General features: G+C 41.1%; 1 protein-coding gene across 3 annotated transcripts in view; it reads left to right on the forward strand.

Annotated features, from left to right (window-relative positions):
- LOC143766287 (uncharacterized) overlaps positions 1 to 12,879 on the forward strand; it is a 64,241-nt gene extending 51,362 nt beyond the window's left edge. For 2 of the 3 annotated variants that reach the window (XM_077253847.1, XM_077253846.1), the window contains exon 7: positions 11,252 to 12,879. In XM_077253847.1, the coding sequence (XP_077109962.1) occupies positions 11,252 to 12,495 (1,244 nt within the window). In that variant the 3' untranslated portion in view covers positions 12,496 to 12,879. The remainder of the gene's footprint in view (positions 1 to 11,251) is intronic. The other variant, XM_077253845.1, reaches the window with a different exon arrangement.
- Positions 12,880 to 17,768: the final 4,889 nt, after the last annotated feature.

Here is a 17,768-nt window from a genome sequence, read left to right on the forward strand (position 1 = left end):
CTAGTTAACCCCTTCAGTGAATACCATGAAAAAAAAAAGAGACATAAAACAATGCTTTATCATCATACTGCCGAACGAAAAGTGCAATAAAACGTGATAAAAAAGATGAATATAAATAAACATGGTACCGCTGAAAACATCATCTTGTCCCGCAAAAAAAAAGCCGCCACACATCGCCATCAGCAGAAAAATAAAAAAGTTATAGCTCTCAGAATAAAGCTATGCAAAAACGATTATTTTTTATATAAAATAGTTTTTATTGTGTAAAAGCACCAAAACATAAAAAAAGACATAAATGAGATATCGCTGTAATCGTACTGACCCAAAGAATATAACTGCTTTATCAATTTTACCACACGCGAAATGGTATAAACCCCCTCCCCAAAAAAAAGATATTCAGGAATTGCTGGTTTCTGTTCATTCTGCCTCCCAAAAATCGGAATAAAAAGCGATCAGAAAATGTCATGTGCCCAAAAATGGTACCAACAGAAACGTCAACTCGTCCTGCAAAAAACAAGACCTCACATGACTCTGTCGGCCAAAATATGGATAAATTATAGCTCTCAAAATGTGGTGATGCAAAAACTATTTTTTGCAATAAAAAGCATCTTTTAGCTTGAGACCGTTGCCAAACAAAAATCCGCTATAAAAACCCACTATAAATAGTAAATCAAACCCCCTTTTATCACCCCTTAGTTAGGGAAAAATAATAAAATAAAAAAATGTATTTATTTTTATTTTTCCATTAGGGTTAGGGTTGGGGCTAAAGTTTGGGTTAGGGTTGGGGCTAAAATTAGTGTTAGGGTTGGGGCTAAAGTTGGAGTTAGGGTTTGGATTATGTTTACGGTCGGGGTTAGGGTTGGGATTAGGGTTAGGGGTGTGTTGGGGTTATGGGTGTGGTTAGGGTTATGGTTGGGTATGGGATTAGGGTTAGGGGTGTGTTTGGGTTAAGGGTGTGGTTAGGGGTATGGTTAGGGTTGGGATTAGGGTTAGGGGTGTGTTGGGGTTTGGGGTGTGTTGGGGTTAAGGGTGTGGTTAGGGTTGGGATTAGGGTTGGAGTTAGAATTGGGGGGTTTCCACTGTTTAGGCACATCAGGGACTCTGCAAACGCGACATGGCGTCCGATCTCAATTACAGCCAATTCTGCGTTGAAAAAGTAAAACGGTGCTCCTTCCCTTCCGAGCTCTGCCGTGCGCCCAAACAGTGGTTTACCCCCACATATGGGGTATCAGCATACTCAGGACAAATTGTACAACAAATTTTGGGGTCAAATTTCTCCTGCTACCCTTGGGAAAATAAAACAAATTGGATCTGAAGTAAAATTTTTGTGAAAAAAAGTTAAATGTTCAATTTATTTTAAACATTACAAAAACTCCTGTGAAGCACCTGAAGGGTTAATCAACTTCTTGAATGTGGTTTTGAGTACCTTGGTGCAGTTTTTAGAATGGTTTCACTTTTGGGCATTTTCTGTCATATAGGCCCATCAAAGTCACTTCAAGTGTGTGGTGGTCCCAAAAAAAAATGGTTTTGCAAATTTTGTTGTAAAAATGAGAAATCGCTGGTCAACGTTTAACCTTTATAACTTCCTAACAAAAAAAAATTATGTTTCCAAAATTGTGCTAATGTAAAGCAGACATGTAGGAAATGTTATTTATTAACTATATTGCGCGATATGACTTTCTAATTTAAGGGCATAAAAACTAAAAGTTTGAAAATTGCAAAATTTTCAAAATTTTTGCCACATTTCAATTTTTTTCACAAATAAATGCAAGTCATATTGAAGAACTTTTACCACTATTGTTAAGTACAATATGTCACGAGAAAACAGTCTCAGAATCACCAGGATCCGTTGAAGCGTTTCAGAGTTATAACCACATAAAGTGACAGTGGTCAGAATTGAAAAAAATGGCCTGGTCAGGAAGTTGAAAATAGGCTTCGGGGTGAAGGGGTTGAGCAACCCGGCCTGGAAACCTCTGTCCATAGTATCCACGGCAAGTGCTTTAAAGGTATCTTGCCTCCTTCTTGCTCAATCTCAACCCATTGCTTCTTACCAGGGGAAAAATGCCAATCTATAAACCGAGCTATGGTAGAGCCTTGGAAGTATGTTTTAAAGTTAGGAAGCCCTGCACCGCCCAATGCTTTAGAGCATGTTAAAGTTTGCATACTAATTCTAGGCCTAGATGTCCACTACATAAATCTTATCATAGGAGAGCTAATCTTATCAAAGATACTGTGGGGAGGACATACAGATGTGGTCTGAAAAATATCTAGAAATCGAGGTAGTATATCCATTTTAATAGCATTCATCTTTCAAAACCATGAAAATCTCAGTTTGCTATATGATCTGAAGTCCTTAAAGGGAACCTGTCAGCAGGATTGTGCACAGTAACCTACACGCACTGTGGGGCCGATGCCGTTATACTGAATAAAATGATACCTTGGTTGATGAAATCCGTCTTGTGGTTGTTCTTTAATCTTTATTTTCAGTTTTGTGTTAATGAGATTCTCGTGCCCTAAGGAAGGGCTGGGGTATGTGTTGCTCTGATTAGCTATTCATAATGCAGACTGCTGACAGGTCACTGCTCCCTCACTGACCTGCCCCCTAGTTTGCATAATGAATACCTAACATACCGAAGAAAGAGACAAAAATCGCTTCTGCAGGCAGGTGCCGGCCGTGGCACCTGCTCTTTAGCAAAATTGCATGTTTTGTGTGCCAAAAATAAATTTTTTCAGATTATTTTTTTCAGTCTAAAAGTTTTTGATAGTTAAGAGAGAAAAGTTTGGATGGGTCACAAGGAATGAGGACTCCCAAATATTTTATGGCACCTGCATGCCATTTGAAAAGGAAAGTTTTATGTTACTAAGTAAACCTCCTCATTAGAAAGTGAAATATTCAACGCTTCAGACTTTGAATAATTCACTTTGAAGTTGCTCAGGAAACTAATTCTATCAAACTTTTTCATTACAGAGGGTAAAGAGATTTTGGGCTGTGATACGTACAAAAGGAGATCATCTGCATATAATGCTGTTTTGTAATTCTTTCCTGAGCCTATACTTATCTTATGTATGTTAGGATTGTTCCTAATTGCATAAGCAAGATGTTCCATCACTAATATATAGAGCAGAGGGGACAGGGTGACCCCTGTCTGGTTCCATTTTGAATCACAAAGGGAGAAGATAATGTTCCGTTTACCCTAACTCGTGCAGTAGGACCTTTATACACTGCTCAAAAAAATAAAGAGAACACTAATATCCCACATCCTAGATATGACTGAAAGAAATATTCCAGTTGTAAATCTTTATTCATTACATAGTGGAGTATGGTGAGAACAATAAAACCTAAAAATGGTCAACGTAAATCACAACTAATATCCCACGGAGGTCTGGAGTTGGAATGATGCTCAAAATCAAAGTGGAAAATGAAGTTACAGGCCGATCCAACTTAAGTTTACTATTGCTGGTAGAAAAAGTGCCAACCTATCCGCCAATATCTACGATAGTATTTTGATGTCCACATTTATTAGTGATATTGGTCTTTAGTTGGCTGTAACTCAGGGATCTTTCCCAGGCTTGGGGATCACACTTATATGTGCCTCTAGTGATTGGGGGACCAAGCATTTACCTTCATCTAGGGAATTGAAAGTTTTGGCCATAACCAGAGCTAGTTGGTCTCTAAAGAATTTGTGTAATGCCCGGGTAAAGCCATCCAGTCCAGGACATTTACCTGAGGGTGTGGATTTAATTACTGTATTCACTTCAGTTTCTGTTATATCTTCATCCAGTGCGTCCATGACACGATGGTCCATGGTATGGTAGGTAAAGCTATTTCTTTGATATATTTCTGGATTCACTCAGACAGATCCAATGGGGAAAGGTCTGCAAGCTGCCCTTTAATATTGTACAGCTTCTCATAATATAACCTAAAAGTATCCAAAATCTGCTTAGTATTATGAGTCTTTCCCACCGTGTCTCATGTCTCATACATGCAGTGTTTAAATTTTTCTCTTTGTCAGTAATATTTCTAATCTAACAACAGTCTGAGAGAGGTTCTTTTCTTGGATAATTCCCCTAGAATAGAAGATGAAAGCATTTGTTTATGTAGGGTCTCCAGTGAATGAATCTGTTTTAAGACATTATCTACCTCAATATATCTCTCCTTTTTAAGTCTGGAGCCGTGATTGAAGCCGCTGTCATGCTGCAGCCATGCTGGAAGATACAAGCTCCACTAGATGGCAGTAGAGTGGAGAGAGGACAGCAAGTCTGTCAGAACAGACCTGAAGTGCTGCAGCGAGGCTACCACCAGGTGGCAGCGGAATAGTCGAACAAGTTGGGTCAAAACCTAGAGAGTAATGTAGTAGAAAAAGGAAAACACCAAACACAGAGCTAGTGGGGTGCCAGGGGGTCAATACCAGTCAAACGCTGCAGTATCTGAAGCAAGAGACGAAGTCAGGTCAGGATCAAAGCCGAGTCGAACACCGGGAAATCCAAATACTAAGGGAAATCCAAGTACTAAGGGAAACACTAAGTCAGGACGGGGAGAGAGGAAGGAACAGACACGAGCAAGGTCAGCTAACGCAGCAGGACAAATCAGGGTAACAACAGAGTCAGATGCTCACGCCGAAGGCAGAAAATATAACTGACACCACCTGCAGGATGCAGCGGAGATAAATAGCAAACCTGAACCCAGAATTAGGCAGAGCAAGGTTAACCCCTGACATGAACAGCCAGGGAAAGGGGTAGACAGGATTCAAAACCAAGTCTGGATCATGACAATCGCACTTTTATGCACGCCTAAAAAGACAGACACTTCTGGATCATAGGCCAGACAGCATCCACAGTGACTCCATATGCTTCATTATAGGGAATCTACTAATGGAGGGGTCCATCTAAATCTCAAATTTTAGAGATTTACACGGAAACCCTGGTGTAAGTGCTCAGAACTGGATAAATGTGAGCCAAGCATTACTGTGATCATCTGCAGGTGAATAATTTGTTTAATTTATATTTTAAACCATTTCTAGTGCGGTATAAGTGATTGGACTACTTTATTCTTTGGGTCGATGTGATTACAGATATACCAGATTTTTATAGTATTTTTTTACATTTGGCTACTATCACACTAAAAGACATTCTGTTTTGCAAAATAAATTGGAACAGTTTTATAGGTTAGGTTGTTCCAGACATGGCGATACAAAATGTGTATACTTTTATTGCTTATTTTTACATCATGCTTTACAATTCATGAGACCTGTGTGATTACACAGGCAGATCTTCTGTTACAACTATTCTGTGGCTAGGAGTAAGGCTATGAGCACACGTTGCGGATTTGTTGCGGAACCGCAGCATTTTTTCTGTGTGGATTTGCACCAAATCCACAAATGGTTGCTCAAGCAAGGTTAATCAATGGGAATCCAGAATTGGTGTGCACATGCTGCGGAAAATTCTGTCCTGATTCGCAGCGTTCTATTTTCTGCCGCATGTCAATTCTTTTTGCGGATCTGCAGCGTTTCTGCACCCATTGACTTACATTGAGTGAGTCAAATCCACAGCCAAACCACAGCTGTAAAAAGGTTTGCATATTTGCTGCTAAAAAGGCTGCAGAAAGGAAATTATGTCAGAACTCCTTCTGTGTGTGTGTGCGCAGAGAATATGTGTGAGCGGAGAATATGTGCGTGTCTGCAGGTGTCTGTGTCTGTCTGCGGTAGTCTGCCGGTGTCTGTATCTGTCTGCGGGTGTCTGTGTGTGTGTGTACCCAGGCGTCGTTGATGGGACTACTACTCCCATCCGGCTATGCCTGCTGTCTCATATAAGAGTGATAGCATGAGCCGATGATGGGAGAGTAGTCCCATCATCCAGCGCCTGTGTTTAAATTGTTAAAACTTTTTAAATAATTACATAATTACATACATATTTACTCACCGAACATCTAATCCCCGATACCCACGTCTCCTGCAAGCAATCAAAAATAATAAACCAACATATACTCCCTGTCCGCCGTAGTTCATTTAATACAGAGTGTCCCACAACTATCTCACGTGTAGAACAGTCACATCCGGCAATATATACAGTGCCTTGAGAAAGTATTCGGCCCCCTTGGAACTTTTCGACCTTTTCACACATATCATGCTTCAAACATAAAGATACCAAATGTACATTTTTGGTGAAGAATCAACAAGTGGAACACAATTGTGAAGTAGAACAAATTTTATTGGTTCTTTTAAATTTTTGTGGAAATTCAAAAACTGAAAAGTGGGGCATGCAATATTATTCGGCCCCTTTAACTTAATACTTTGTTGCACCACCTTTTGATGCGATTATAGCTGCATGCTGCTTGGGGTATGTTTCTATTAGTTTTGTACATCGAGAGACTGAAATTCTTGCCCATTCTTCCTTGGCAAACAGCTCAAGCTCATTGACGTTAAATGAAGATCGTTTGTGAACAGCAGTTTTCAGCTCTTTCCACAAATTCTCGATTGGATTCAGATCTGGACTTTGACTTGGCTATTCTAACACCTGGATAAGTTTATTTGTGAACCATTCCGTTGTAGATTTTGCTTTATGTTTGGGATCATTGTCTTGTTGGAAGACAAATCTCCGTCCCAATCTCAGGTCTTTTGCAGACTCCAACAGGTTTTCTTCAAGAATGGTCCTGTATTTGGCTCCATCCATCTTCCCATCAATTTTAACCACCTTCCCTGTCCCTGCTGAATAACAGCAGGCCCATACCATGATGCTGCCACCACCATGTTTGACAGTGGGGATGGTATTTCAGGGTGATGAGCTGTGTGGCCTTTACGCCAAACACATCGTTTGGCATTGTTGCCAAAAAGTTCAATTTTGGTTTCATCTGACCAGAGCACCTTCTTCCACATGTTTGGTGTGTCTCCCAGGGGGCTTGTTGCAAACTTTAAATGACACTTTTTATAGATATCTTTGAGAAATAGCTTTCTTTTTGCAACTCTTCCATAAAGGCCAGATTTGTGCAGTGTACGACTGATTGTTGTCCTATGGACAGACTGTCCCACATCAGCTGTAGATCTCTGCAGTGGCTGCATCTCTGATCAGTCTTCTCCTTGTTTGAGATGAAGGTTTAGAGGGACGGCTGGGACTTGGTAGATTTGCAGTGGTATGATACTCCTTCCATTTCAATATGATCGCTTGCACAGTGTTCCTTTGAATTTTTAAAGTTTTGGAAATGATTTTGTATCCAAATCCGGCTTTAAACTTCTCCACAACAGTATTATGGATCTGCCTGTTGTGTTCCTTGATTTTCATGATGCTCTCTGTGCTTCAAACAGAACCCTGAGACTATCACAGAGCAGGTGCATTTATACGGAGACTTGATTACACACAGTTGGATTATATTTATCATCATTAGGCATTTAGGACAATATTGGATCATTCAGAGATCCACAATGAACCTCTGGAGTGAGTTTGCTGCACTGAAAGTAAAGGGGCCAAATAATATTGTACGCCCCAGTTTTCAGTTTTTGAATTTTCACAAAAATTTAAAATAACCAATAAATTTCGTTCAACTTCACAATTGTGTTCCACTTGTTGTTGAGTCTTCACCAAAATTTACATTTGGTATCTTTATGTTTGAAGCATGATATGTGGGGAAAAGGTTGAAAAGTTCCAGGGGCCGAATACTTTCACAAGGCACTGTATATATTATATCTACAGATAGATATATTTCCTTGGAAAATGATGTTTAAGTGACAGCCTAAAAAGCTGTATACGATAACCTGGAAGACCATCATTGCACAAAAAAACTAAGAAGAGAAAAAGAAGTCCTCCAATCAAAGGTATATAGGGAAGAACATTTTATTGAAGCAGAACGGATGGTTAAAACAGAAGCATAGCTAGGGTTTTTGTTTCAGGGGGGCTAAACTTCTGAGTGGGCCCCTAACCAGGTAACCTTGATTACAACTAGGTGACGCACCCTAATAGTGGATGTAGGAGAATCTCAGCAGATGATTGCGCTGTTGCTGAAAATAATTTCTGTATAAAGACCAACATTGATATTACTGCCATAAGGTCAGTGGTAGTTACCAGTTCTATGGAACATATAACAGATCACAGTACAGTTATTGATGGGGACTTACAGAGGATGTTCTTTCTGATGGAATCATTCACTTTTTACATCTTTTCCATCTGGCTCAGACCGACATGACAACTTCTTCAAGCCAGGACTCGTCTGCAGAGAATACAACAAAGACACATTTCATGTCTCATATTTTCAGCACTGTCACTAATGGGACTATTCCCAACCTGCACAAGCTCCTCATCCTGATACCCCAAGACTGAGCCGCTGCTGCCGTATGTGACCCTATTACTACACCTACTGTGTGACTTCTAAATTCTAAAGCACCCCTCTAGAATATACATAGTAATGCCATGTGCAAGTGCCCTAGAAAACAGTGTCCACATTTTGTCCCCTAGATAGTAGTAATGCCCTCTGTGTGCCCCTTTGACAGTCACAGTAAACTGAGTAACCCTATAACAATAAGTGCCCACTTTACATTTAATAATGTCCCGAATCTCCCCCTATACAGCTCCCTTACACACAGTATGATGTTCTCTTATACACAGTATAATGCCTCCTCACTGTGTATATACTGACCCCTTAGTATCCGCCAAACTGTTTGATGGCACCAACACTGTATGATGGCCCCGTCACTGTAATCTCAACACTGTATTATGGCCCCTTGATAGCCTACATTTAGTATAATGCACCAGATAGTCCTCAGTATAGTGTAATGCACTCCCCATAGGCCTCCTTATAGTATATTGTACTCTCCATAGGCCTCCATATAGTATAATGCACTCCCCATAGGCAGACTCTATAGTGTAATGCAGCCCCATAGGCAGAATCTATAGTATAAAGCACCCCCCATAAGCAGACTTTATAGTATAATGCACCCCCCCATAGGCAAACTTTATATTATATAATGCACTTCCCATAGGCAGATGCTATAGTATAATGCACCACCATAGGCAAACTCTATATTTTTAATGCACTTCCCATAGGCAGATGCTATAGTATAATGCAGCCCCAATAGGCAGACTCTATACTATAATGCAGCCCCCCATAGGCAGATTCTCTATAATATAAAGCAACCCCGGAAACAACAAATACATTACTCACCTCTCCTACTCGTTCCTTGTCTGCCCCGACTGCCCGCACATCTCCCGACAGCGGGTGTCCTGTCTGTCTGCATCAGGGACGTTAGACGCTGAGAGGGGGATGATGAGAGAGGTAGCATACCGCTCAGGGTCCCTATAGTGGCCGGGTGGCAGTACAGGGAGATCGATTCTCCCTCTCTGCCACAGAATGTAACTGTATCGGCAGCTACAGTACTGTAGCTCCGGGTGGGCCCCCTCAGAGCACGGGGCCCCGTCTGCCTCCCCGGTAGCTACGCTACTGGGTTAAAAGCTTTAAAAATTTAGCGATGTTAGTGGATCATACAGGAAATGAAAAAAAAAAACAACACTGAGAAAATATAGTTAGCATTTAAGTTGTCAGAAATTGCATACTCTGCAAATCTTGCAAGTCAAGCCTGAATAAAAAAAAATAGATAAATGCATGATGTTGAAATATTATCTAGATAAGTTCATCATTAATAAAGTAAAAGTGACAAAATCATGGAAGGTGCAAACAGAAATATTGAAAGGTGCTGGGGTTTGTCTCTGGTAACACTTATGAAAAAGCGTGTACTTAGTAAAAATGATAAATAATGCCATTGGCAGAGAGTAAGAACTTCATAGGAGAGTCCAGAGACAACATGAAAGAATACAGCATTAGGTCAGGTAAGTATTTGTAAATAGAATCCTAGATAAATATCCCTTAAGGCAGTGGTCCCCAACCTTTCTGACCTTGAGAGCCACATTCACCTCTGTAAGAGGGTCGCGAGCCACATCCAGCTACTGCCCCCTGACAGTAGTGGCAACCAAAGCCCCCATTACGGGTATAGTGATAACCAAAGCTTTTCCACATAAATCACCCTGAAGCAGTAAACCAAGATCCAGGGGTTCCCACTACACCCCACCACATTCAATATTCTCCAATCACGCACTCCCAACACAGTCACATCCATCTTCAAGCACCTTTTCTGACCGGTAGCATCATCCTATCTCCAACGTATCATACTTAAATTATCTCTAATCCCCCAAGACCAGTAGATGTGTACCCAAATCTGCTCTTCTCTGCAGGGCCACTCCCAAAGTTCACCATTTTGAGATGTGCTTTTTATACCAGTTTTCTAAATCTGAAGTTAATGCACCAAGCTGGCAGACAGCCGCGAGCCACAATTCATGGGACCGTGAGCCACATGTGGCTCCCAAGCTACAGGTTGGGGACTCCTGCCTTAAGGGGCTACACTGGAGCCTCCTGGACCCTGGGTATTTATATCTTGGTGCTGATCAGAATGTATGAACTACATAGCTAGGATTTAGCAATATATTTCTCTCCAAATTTTTAAAGCTTTTAATCTGTTTTGCTCATTGCTCAATTGTTCATTTTATACCTTTGTTTGGAGGACTTCTTTTTCTCTTAGTAGGTTTTTTATGTTTAAATGACATTGAGAATTACTCTATGTAAAAGCTCATGCTGAAATTGCATTGCAATCGGATCACATTCGTAAATCGGGATGTCATTCAGATGATAGGTGATAAAAATTGAATTGTACTCGCATGAAAATCGCATGACACTGGTAAGACCTTTCTAGACAAATATCGTAGCGTTTTGTTTTTTTTATATAGTGATGGGTATGAGCCCTAAAAGCCATTGTTTCACTTGCCTGTTATTTCTCTTTGCTTCTTAACTTTGCTAATGAAAATACATACAAAAATGCACAAACTACTGCAACCTTACACCTGCTCTAAAGTCATGGCTTCTTTGAACATGTCCATCCTGTTCCTCTCCTTTGCCTTGTTCTATGTTATAGTTCATTTAGATGTCAGGGAGTGTATGAGACAGACACCACCTAATAGAACTGACTTACAGACCTCTTTATGATTCTCCACTGAACATTTCATTAAAAACATTTGGTGGCAAGCAGAGTGAAACATAAAGCTATAAAAGAAGAAAAACTAAAAATTGTACAACCTCTTGGCTTTATATTATAATCTATTAGTCCTTGCATTGAAGTCTACAATTTTTACCTGTTTACGTTAGCTTGTAATTGAATTTTAATACAATGTGTTTCCAAAGGCAGCATTTCTGAAGAAATAAATATTTTTTTCTTGGCAGATGACTGTTCGTCAGAGGGACATCTGACAGTTACTGATTTTGAAGCAGCTGATGATAGTATCACACCATATATATATGAAGAGCATGGCATTATTCCAGATAAACTGCCAGCCCTTCACTGCAAAAATGAATCTATTCCTTATCAACAGCTTCCATCTTCTGATTCATTACAGACTGTTAAGCAAAACAAAAATAACAAAAGCGATGCTGAACATCAAAAAGCTAATACAGGGAAGAAACCATTTTCATGTCAGGAATGTGGGAAATGTTTTACTCGCAAAGGACATCTCTGCATGCATAAAAGCACTCACACAGGGGAGAAGCCATTTTCATGTTCTGAATGTGGGAAATGTTTTGCCCAGAAAGCTACTCTTAATGTACATCAGAGAATTCACACAGGGGAGAAACCATTTTCATGTCAAGAATGTGGAAAATGTTTTACCCAGAAAGCAACTCTTAATGTACATCAGAGAAGTCATACAGGGGAGAAGCCATTTTCATGTCAAGAATGTGAGAAATGTTTTGCTTCCAAAAGGGATCTCACTAAACATAAAAGCACTCACACAGAGGAGAAGCCATTTTCATGTTCAGAATGTGGCGAATGGTTTTCCCTGAAAGCAAATTTTATTGTACATCAGAGAATTCACACAGGGGAAAAGCCATTTTTATGTCAAGAATGTAGAGAATGTTTTTCTTCCAAAGGAGATCTCGTTAGACATGAGGGAACTCACACAGGGGCGACACCATTTTCATGTTCAGAATGTGGGAAAGGTTGTAATAGCAAATCAAGTCTTGCTATACATCAGAGAATTCACACAGGGGAGAAGCCATTTTCATGTGCAGAATGTGGGACATTTTTTGCCCAAAAATCAAATCTTGCTACACATAAGAAAATTCACACAGGGAAGAAGCCATTTTCATGTCAAGAATGTGGGAAATGTTTTACTTTCAAAGGGGATCTCACTAAACATAAAAGAACTCACACAGGGGAGAAGCCATTTTCATGTCAAGAATGTAGGAAATGTTTTACTTTCAAAGGGGTTCTCACTAAACATAAAAGAACACACACAGAGGAGAAGCCATTTTCATGTTCAGAATGTGGCAAATCATTTTCTCAGAAAACACATTGTATTCTACATCAGAGAATTCACACAGGGGAAAAGCCATTTTTATGTCAAGAATGTGGCAAATGTTTTTCTTCCAAAGGAGATCTCATTAGACATGAGAGAACTCATACAGGGTAGAAGCCATTTTCATGTTCAGAATGTGGGAATTGTTGTTCTTATGAATCCACTCTTTTTATGAATCAAAGAATACACACAGAGGAGAAACCATTTTCATATTGAGAATTGGAAAATGTTTAACAAATAAATATTTTTTCTACATATCAGAGAAATTATACAGAGAAGTAGGCATTTCATATTTTCTTTAATAAGTTTTTATTGATGAATTACACAAGAAAACTTGCAGTTAAAGTTAAGTCACACGTCCTCTCTCCTCCTGTTCCAGTCACTGACTTATTTTGTTCAAGATAATTGTACTTGTTTCTTTACTATGTATGTACCTTTTCACATGTAAAGCATCATTGAATAAATAGCGCTATAATAATAAAGTCTAAAAGGGAAAGCAGTTTAGACTACTAAATGATAATGATTAGGAAATGTACTGTATGTAATGACCAATAAACATCAAGTAGAATGCATAGAATACAAAGAATGCATATAACCCATAGTGCAACATACCAATGAGTCAGACTGAAGGACCACGTGTGGGAACCTCCTCACGTGGTTCTTCAGTCTGACTCAGTGGTATGTTTCCCTAAGGGTTACATGCATTTTTTTGCTATGTGGACTTGCCTTGCACCAATGTAATACTACTATATTGCACTTTGCACTTTAACCCCTTCCTGACCTGTGACGCAACGTAGGCGTCATGAAAGTCGGTGCCAATCCGACCTGTGATGCCTATGTGGCGTCATGGAGGGATCGCATCCCTGCAGATCGGGTGAAAGGGTTAACTCCAATTTCACCCGATTTGCAGGGACAGGGAGAGTGGTACTTCAGCCCATGGGGGTGACTTTGCCCCCACGTGGCTACGATCGCTCTGATTGGCTGTTGAAAGTGCAACAGCCAATCAGAGCAATTTGTAATATTTCACCTATGAAAAGTGGTGAAATATTACAATCCAGCCATGCAATATCATCGGCCATGGCTGGAAACCCTGTTCTGCCCCACCGCCACCGCCACTGATCTCCTCCCCAGTCCTCCGTTCTGTGGTCCGCTCTCCTCTGTCCTCCTGTCCACTCCCCCATCCTCCTGTCCGCTCCCCCGTGCTCCGATCCCACCCCCGTGCTCCGATCCCCACCCTGTGCTCCGATCCCTCTCATACTTACCGAGCCTCCCGATGTCCGTCCGTCTGTTTGTTCCATGGGTGCCACCATCTTCCAAAATGGTGGGTGCATGCGCAGTGCACCTGCCGAATATGCCGGCCGGCAGATTAGTTCCATGTACATTTTGATCACTGTGATAAAACCTATCACAGTGATCAAAAAAAAAAAAATAGTAAATGAACCCCCCACTTTATCACCCCCATAGGAAGGGACAATAATAAAATAAATAAAATATATTTACTTTTTTAGGGCTAGGGTTAGGGCTAGGGTTAGAATTAGGGTTAGGGTAAGGCTATGTGCACACGTATTCTGGTCCTCTGCGGATTTTTCCACAGCGGATTTGATAAATCCGCAGTGCAAAACCAATGCGGATTTATCGCGGATTTACCACGGTTTTTCTGCGGATTTCACTGCGGTTTTACAACTGCAGTTTTCTATAGGAGCAACTGTAAAACCGCTGCGGAATCCGCAGAAAGAAGTGACATGCTGTGAAATGTAAACCGCTGCGTTTCTGCGCAGTTTTTTCCGCAGCATGTGCACAGCATTTTTTGTTTCCCATAGGTTTACATTGAACTGTAAACTCATAGGAAACTGCTGCGGACCCGCAGCTGTGGAAACGCGGTGGATGCGCAGCGTTTTCCGCAGCGTGTGCACATACCCTTAGAATTAGGCTATGTGCACACGGTGTGGATTTGGCTGTGGATCCGCAGCGGATTGGCCGCTGCGGATTCGTAGCAGTTTTTCATCAGGTTTACAGTACCATGTAAACCTATGGAAAACCAAATCTGCTGTGCCCATGGTGCGGAAAATACCGCGCGGAAACGCTGCATTGTATTTTCTGCAGCATGTCATGTTTTACACCTGTTCCTCAATAGGAATCCGCAGGTGGAATCTGCACAAAAAACACTGGAAATCCGCTGTAAATCCGCAGGTAAAACGCAGTGCCTTTTCCCTGCGGATTTTTCAAAAATGGTGCGGAAAAATCTCACACGAATCCGCAACGTGGCCACATAGCCTTAGGGTTAGGGTTGGAATTAGAGTTAGGGTTGGAATTATTGCTAGGGTTGGAAATAGGGTTAAGATTAGGCTTGTGGTTAGGGTTATGGTTAGGGGTGTGTTGAGGTTAGGGTTGGGTTAGGGTTGGGATTAGGGTTAGGGGTGTGTTGAGGTTAGGGTTTTGGTTAGAGGTGTGTTGGGGTTAGGGTTGTGATTAGGGTTATGGCAAGAGTTGGGATTTGGGTTAGGGGTGTGTTGGGGTTAGTGTTGGAGATAGAATTGAGGGGTTTACACTGTTTAGGCCAGTGATGGCGAACCTATGACACGCGTGTCAGTGCTGACACGCGTAGTCATTTTCAGTGACACGCCGGCCGCGGCCCCATAGAAATTTTAAAATGCGCGCTTGTCCTGCCTCCCGTGACGTCCCGGCTTGTGATTGGTCGCGTCGCCCATGTGACCGCGACGCGACCAATCACAAGCCAGAACGTGATTTTAAAATCCTGAAGGACCTAAAATTACGTCACGGCTTGCTGTGATTGGTCGCGTCGCGGCCACATGGGCGGCACGCGACCAATCACAAGCCGGGACTTCACGTAAGGAAGGAAAACCGCGATTTTTAAGCAAACAACGCTGCCGGTTCCCTCGGTGAGGTCTAGGCTGCGTCGGAGAGGTGAGTATAGCAATATTTTTTATTTTAATTCTTTATTTTACACATTAATGTTGTTTCGATACCGATACCCGATACCACAAAAGTATCGGATCTCGGTATCGGAATTCCGATACAGCAAATATCGGCCGATACCCGATACTTGCGGTATCGGAATGCTAAACAATGGCATCCGATCCGATTTTTTATCGGATCGGATGCCATGCAGGAGGTCTGTGGGTCCAAACAACAGAGCTCCGGTGCAGAGCGTCTAGGCCTGGGACTTCCGGTAGGCCAGGCGCAGCTCCCGGAAGTCCCAGGCCTCTGCGTCGGATCTGTGTTGTTTGGGCGACATTGCGCTGCTCCCTGCTGCGCCGACCAGAAGTCCCAGGCTGCACTTCTGAGGCCTGAGGAGATAGCTGTCCGGAGGCCCTGTGATTGCTGTCTGCAGGCAGCAACCATCATCCAGTGAACTGTGGGGTGTCATTGGCCAATTAACTAAGATAAGTGAGGGGGAGGCTGGAAGAGGCCTGTGCTATGGGTGCCGTTTCCCGCCATTAGGAACGCCATCTTGCAGTACAGACTCAATTTCACCACCATTACTGTTTGTGGTGCATCCTTATTAACCCCTATTTCTGCTAATTGCAGGGCTAACTATAAATATTCTCTCATGGAGAAGCCACAAAATAAGAAACCAAAGTTGAGTAAAGGGAGTGGTAGTAGCAGTAGCCGACCCTTTCAAGAGTCATGGACTGAGATGTACGGCATTATAGAAAAAAATGGCAGATCATTTTGCGTTCTATGTAGTGAAACGGTAGTAAGCAGAACGTGGAATGTAAATAGACATTTTGAAACTAATCATTCCCAGCTCTTGAAAAAAAGTGAGGATGAAAGGAAGGAATACATTTCCAGGCAGCTACACCTTCATAAGAGCCAATCTAATTCCATCCTTAAATTTGTAAAAAGCTCTACAAATTTAACATCTGCAAGTCTGAGCATTGCTCACTCCATAGCTCAGCATGGAAAAGCACTCAGTGAGGGAGAATTTATTAAAGAAACTCTCTTAAGATGTGCACCAGTTCTGTTTCATGATATGCAGAATAAAGATGCAATTATTAAGAGAATATCTGAGTTACCACTGAGTAGAAATATCATAAAAGACCGAATAATGAGACTGAACACAAACGTACAACATCAATTAAAGAGAGACATAAGTAATTGTAAATATTTTTCGATCTCTCTTGATGAAACTACTGATGTCACATCACATGCTCAGTTGGCCATTATTGGTCGATATTCTGATGGTCTCACAATGAGAGAAGAGTTGATACAGTTAGTATCAGTGCCAACAAGTACATCAGGAAGTGAAATATGTAAGGTTGTTATGCAAACATTCTGTGACCTAAGCATTGATATTTCTAAAGTTGTGTCAGTAACGACAGATGGGGCACCAAACATGGTGGGGAAAAAAGTCGGATTTGTTAAATTGTTTACGGAAGGTATTGGACATCCGATTGTGCCTTTTCATTGTATTATCCATCAGGAGGCTTTATGTGCCAAAGCAGGATTCACTGACTTAAACGACTTAATGTCAGTTGTTACAAAAATAGTTAATTTAATAGCTGCTCGCCCCCTTCGCAAGCGAGAATTTTCTGCACTTTTACTGGAGGTTGATTCCACCTACAGTGGACTGCTGATGTACAATAATGTAAGATGGCTGAGCCGAGGCAAAGTTCTTGAGCGCTTTGTGGAGTGTTTTGAAGAAATTAAGGTATTTCTTGAGGATAAGGATCTGGGAAACTTTCCTCAGCTCTATGATTCTACGTGGGTCAACAACCTGATGTTTTTTACAGATCTCTCTGTTCATATTAATGAACTGAACTTAAAGCTACAAGGTTTTGGCAAAAGTATTGACATTATGTTTGGATACATAAAAGCTTTTGAAAGTAAACTTAAAATTTTCAAGCGAGATGTAGAAACTAAAACTTATAAGTATTTTCCTCGAGTAACAAAGTATTTTGAGAAGGCCAGTGCAGCTGTACAAAATGAAATGGAACCCTTGCATATACAGTACCAGCATGTTTTAGACTCGTTACTTGACCAGTTCAGTGATAGATTTCATCAATTTAGAAGCCTAGAACAGACCATGAAAATAATTAAGTATCCTGATGTAGTAGTCTACAGTAGTTTGGAATTAAATGGTTTCCAGTGGATACAAATTGATGATTTGGAGATGCAACTTGCAGAATTTCAGGACAGCATCTGGGCTCAGGTGTTTGTTGACTTGAGGTCAAAGCTTGAGAATCTAGAAAGGTGCCCCTTGGAGAATCAAGAGGAGTGCCACTATGAACAGGAAATTTGGAGTGCCTGGAATAGGTTACCAGACACTTTTAGCACCCTGAAAAATATAGCAATGGCTTTACTCACTATTTTTCCCTCTACCTACTTTTGTGAGACCTTATTCTCAGCATTAAATAATATCAAAA

The sequence above is a fragment of the Ranitomeya variabilis genome, chromosome 4 (assembly GCF_051348905.1).
Source record: "Ranitomeya variabilis isolate aRanVar5 chromosome 4, aRanVar5.hap1, whole genome shotgun sequence".
NCBI lineage: Eukaryota > Metazoa > Chordata > Amphibia > Anura > Dendrobatidae > Ranitomeya > Ranitomeya variabilis.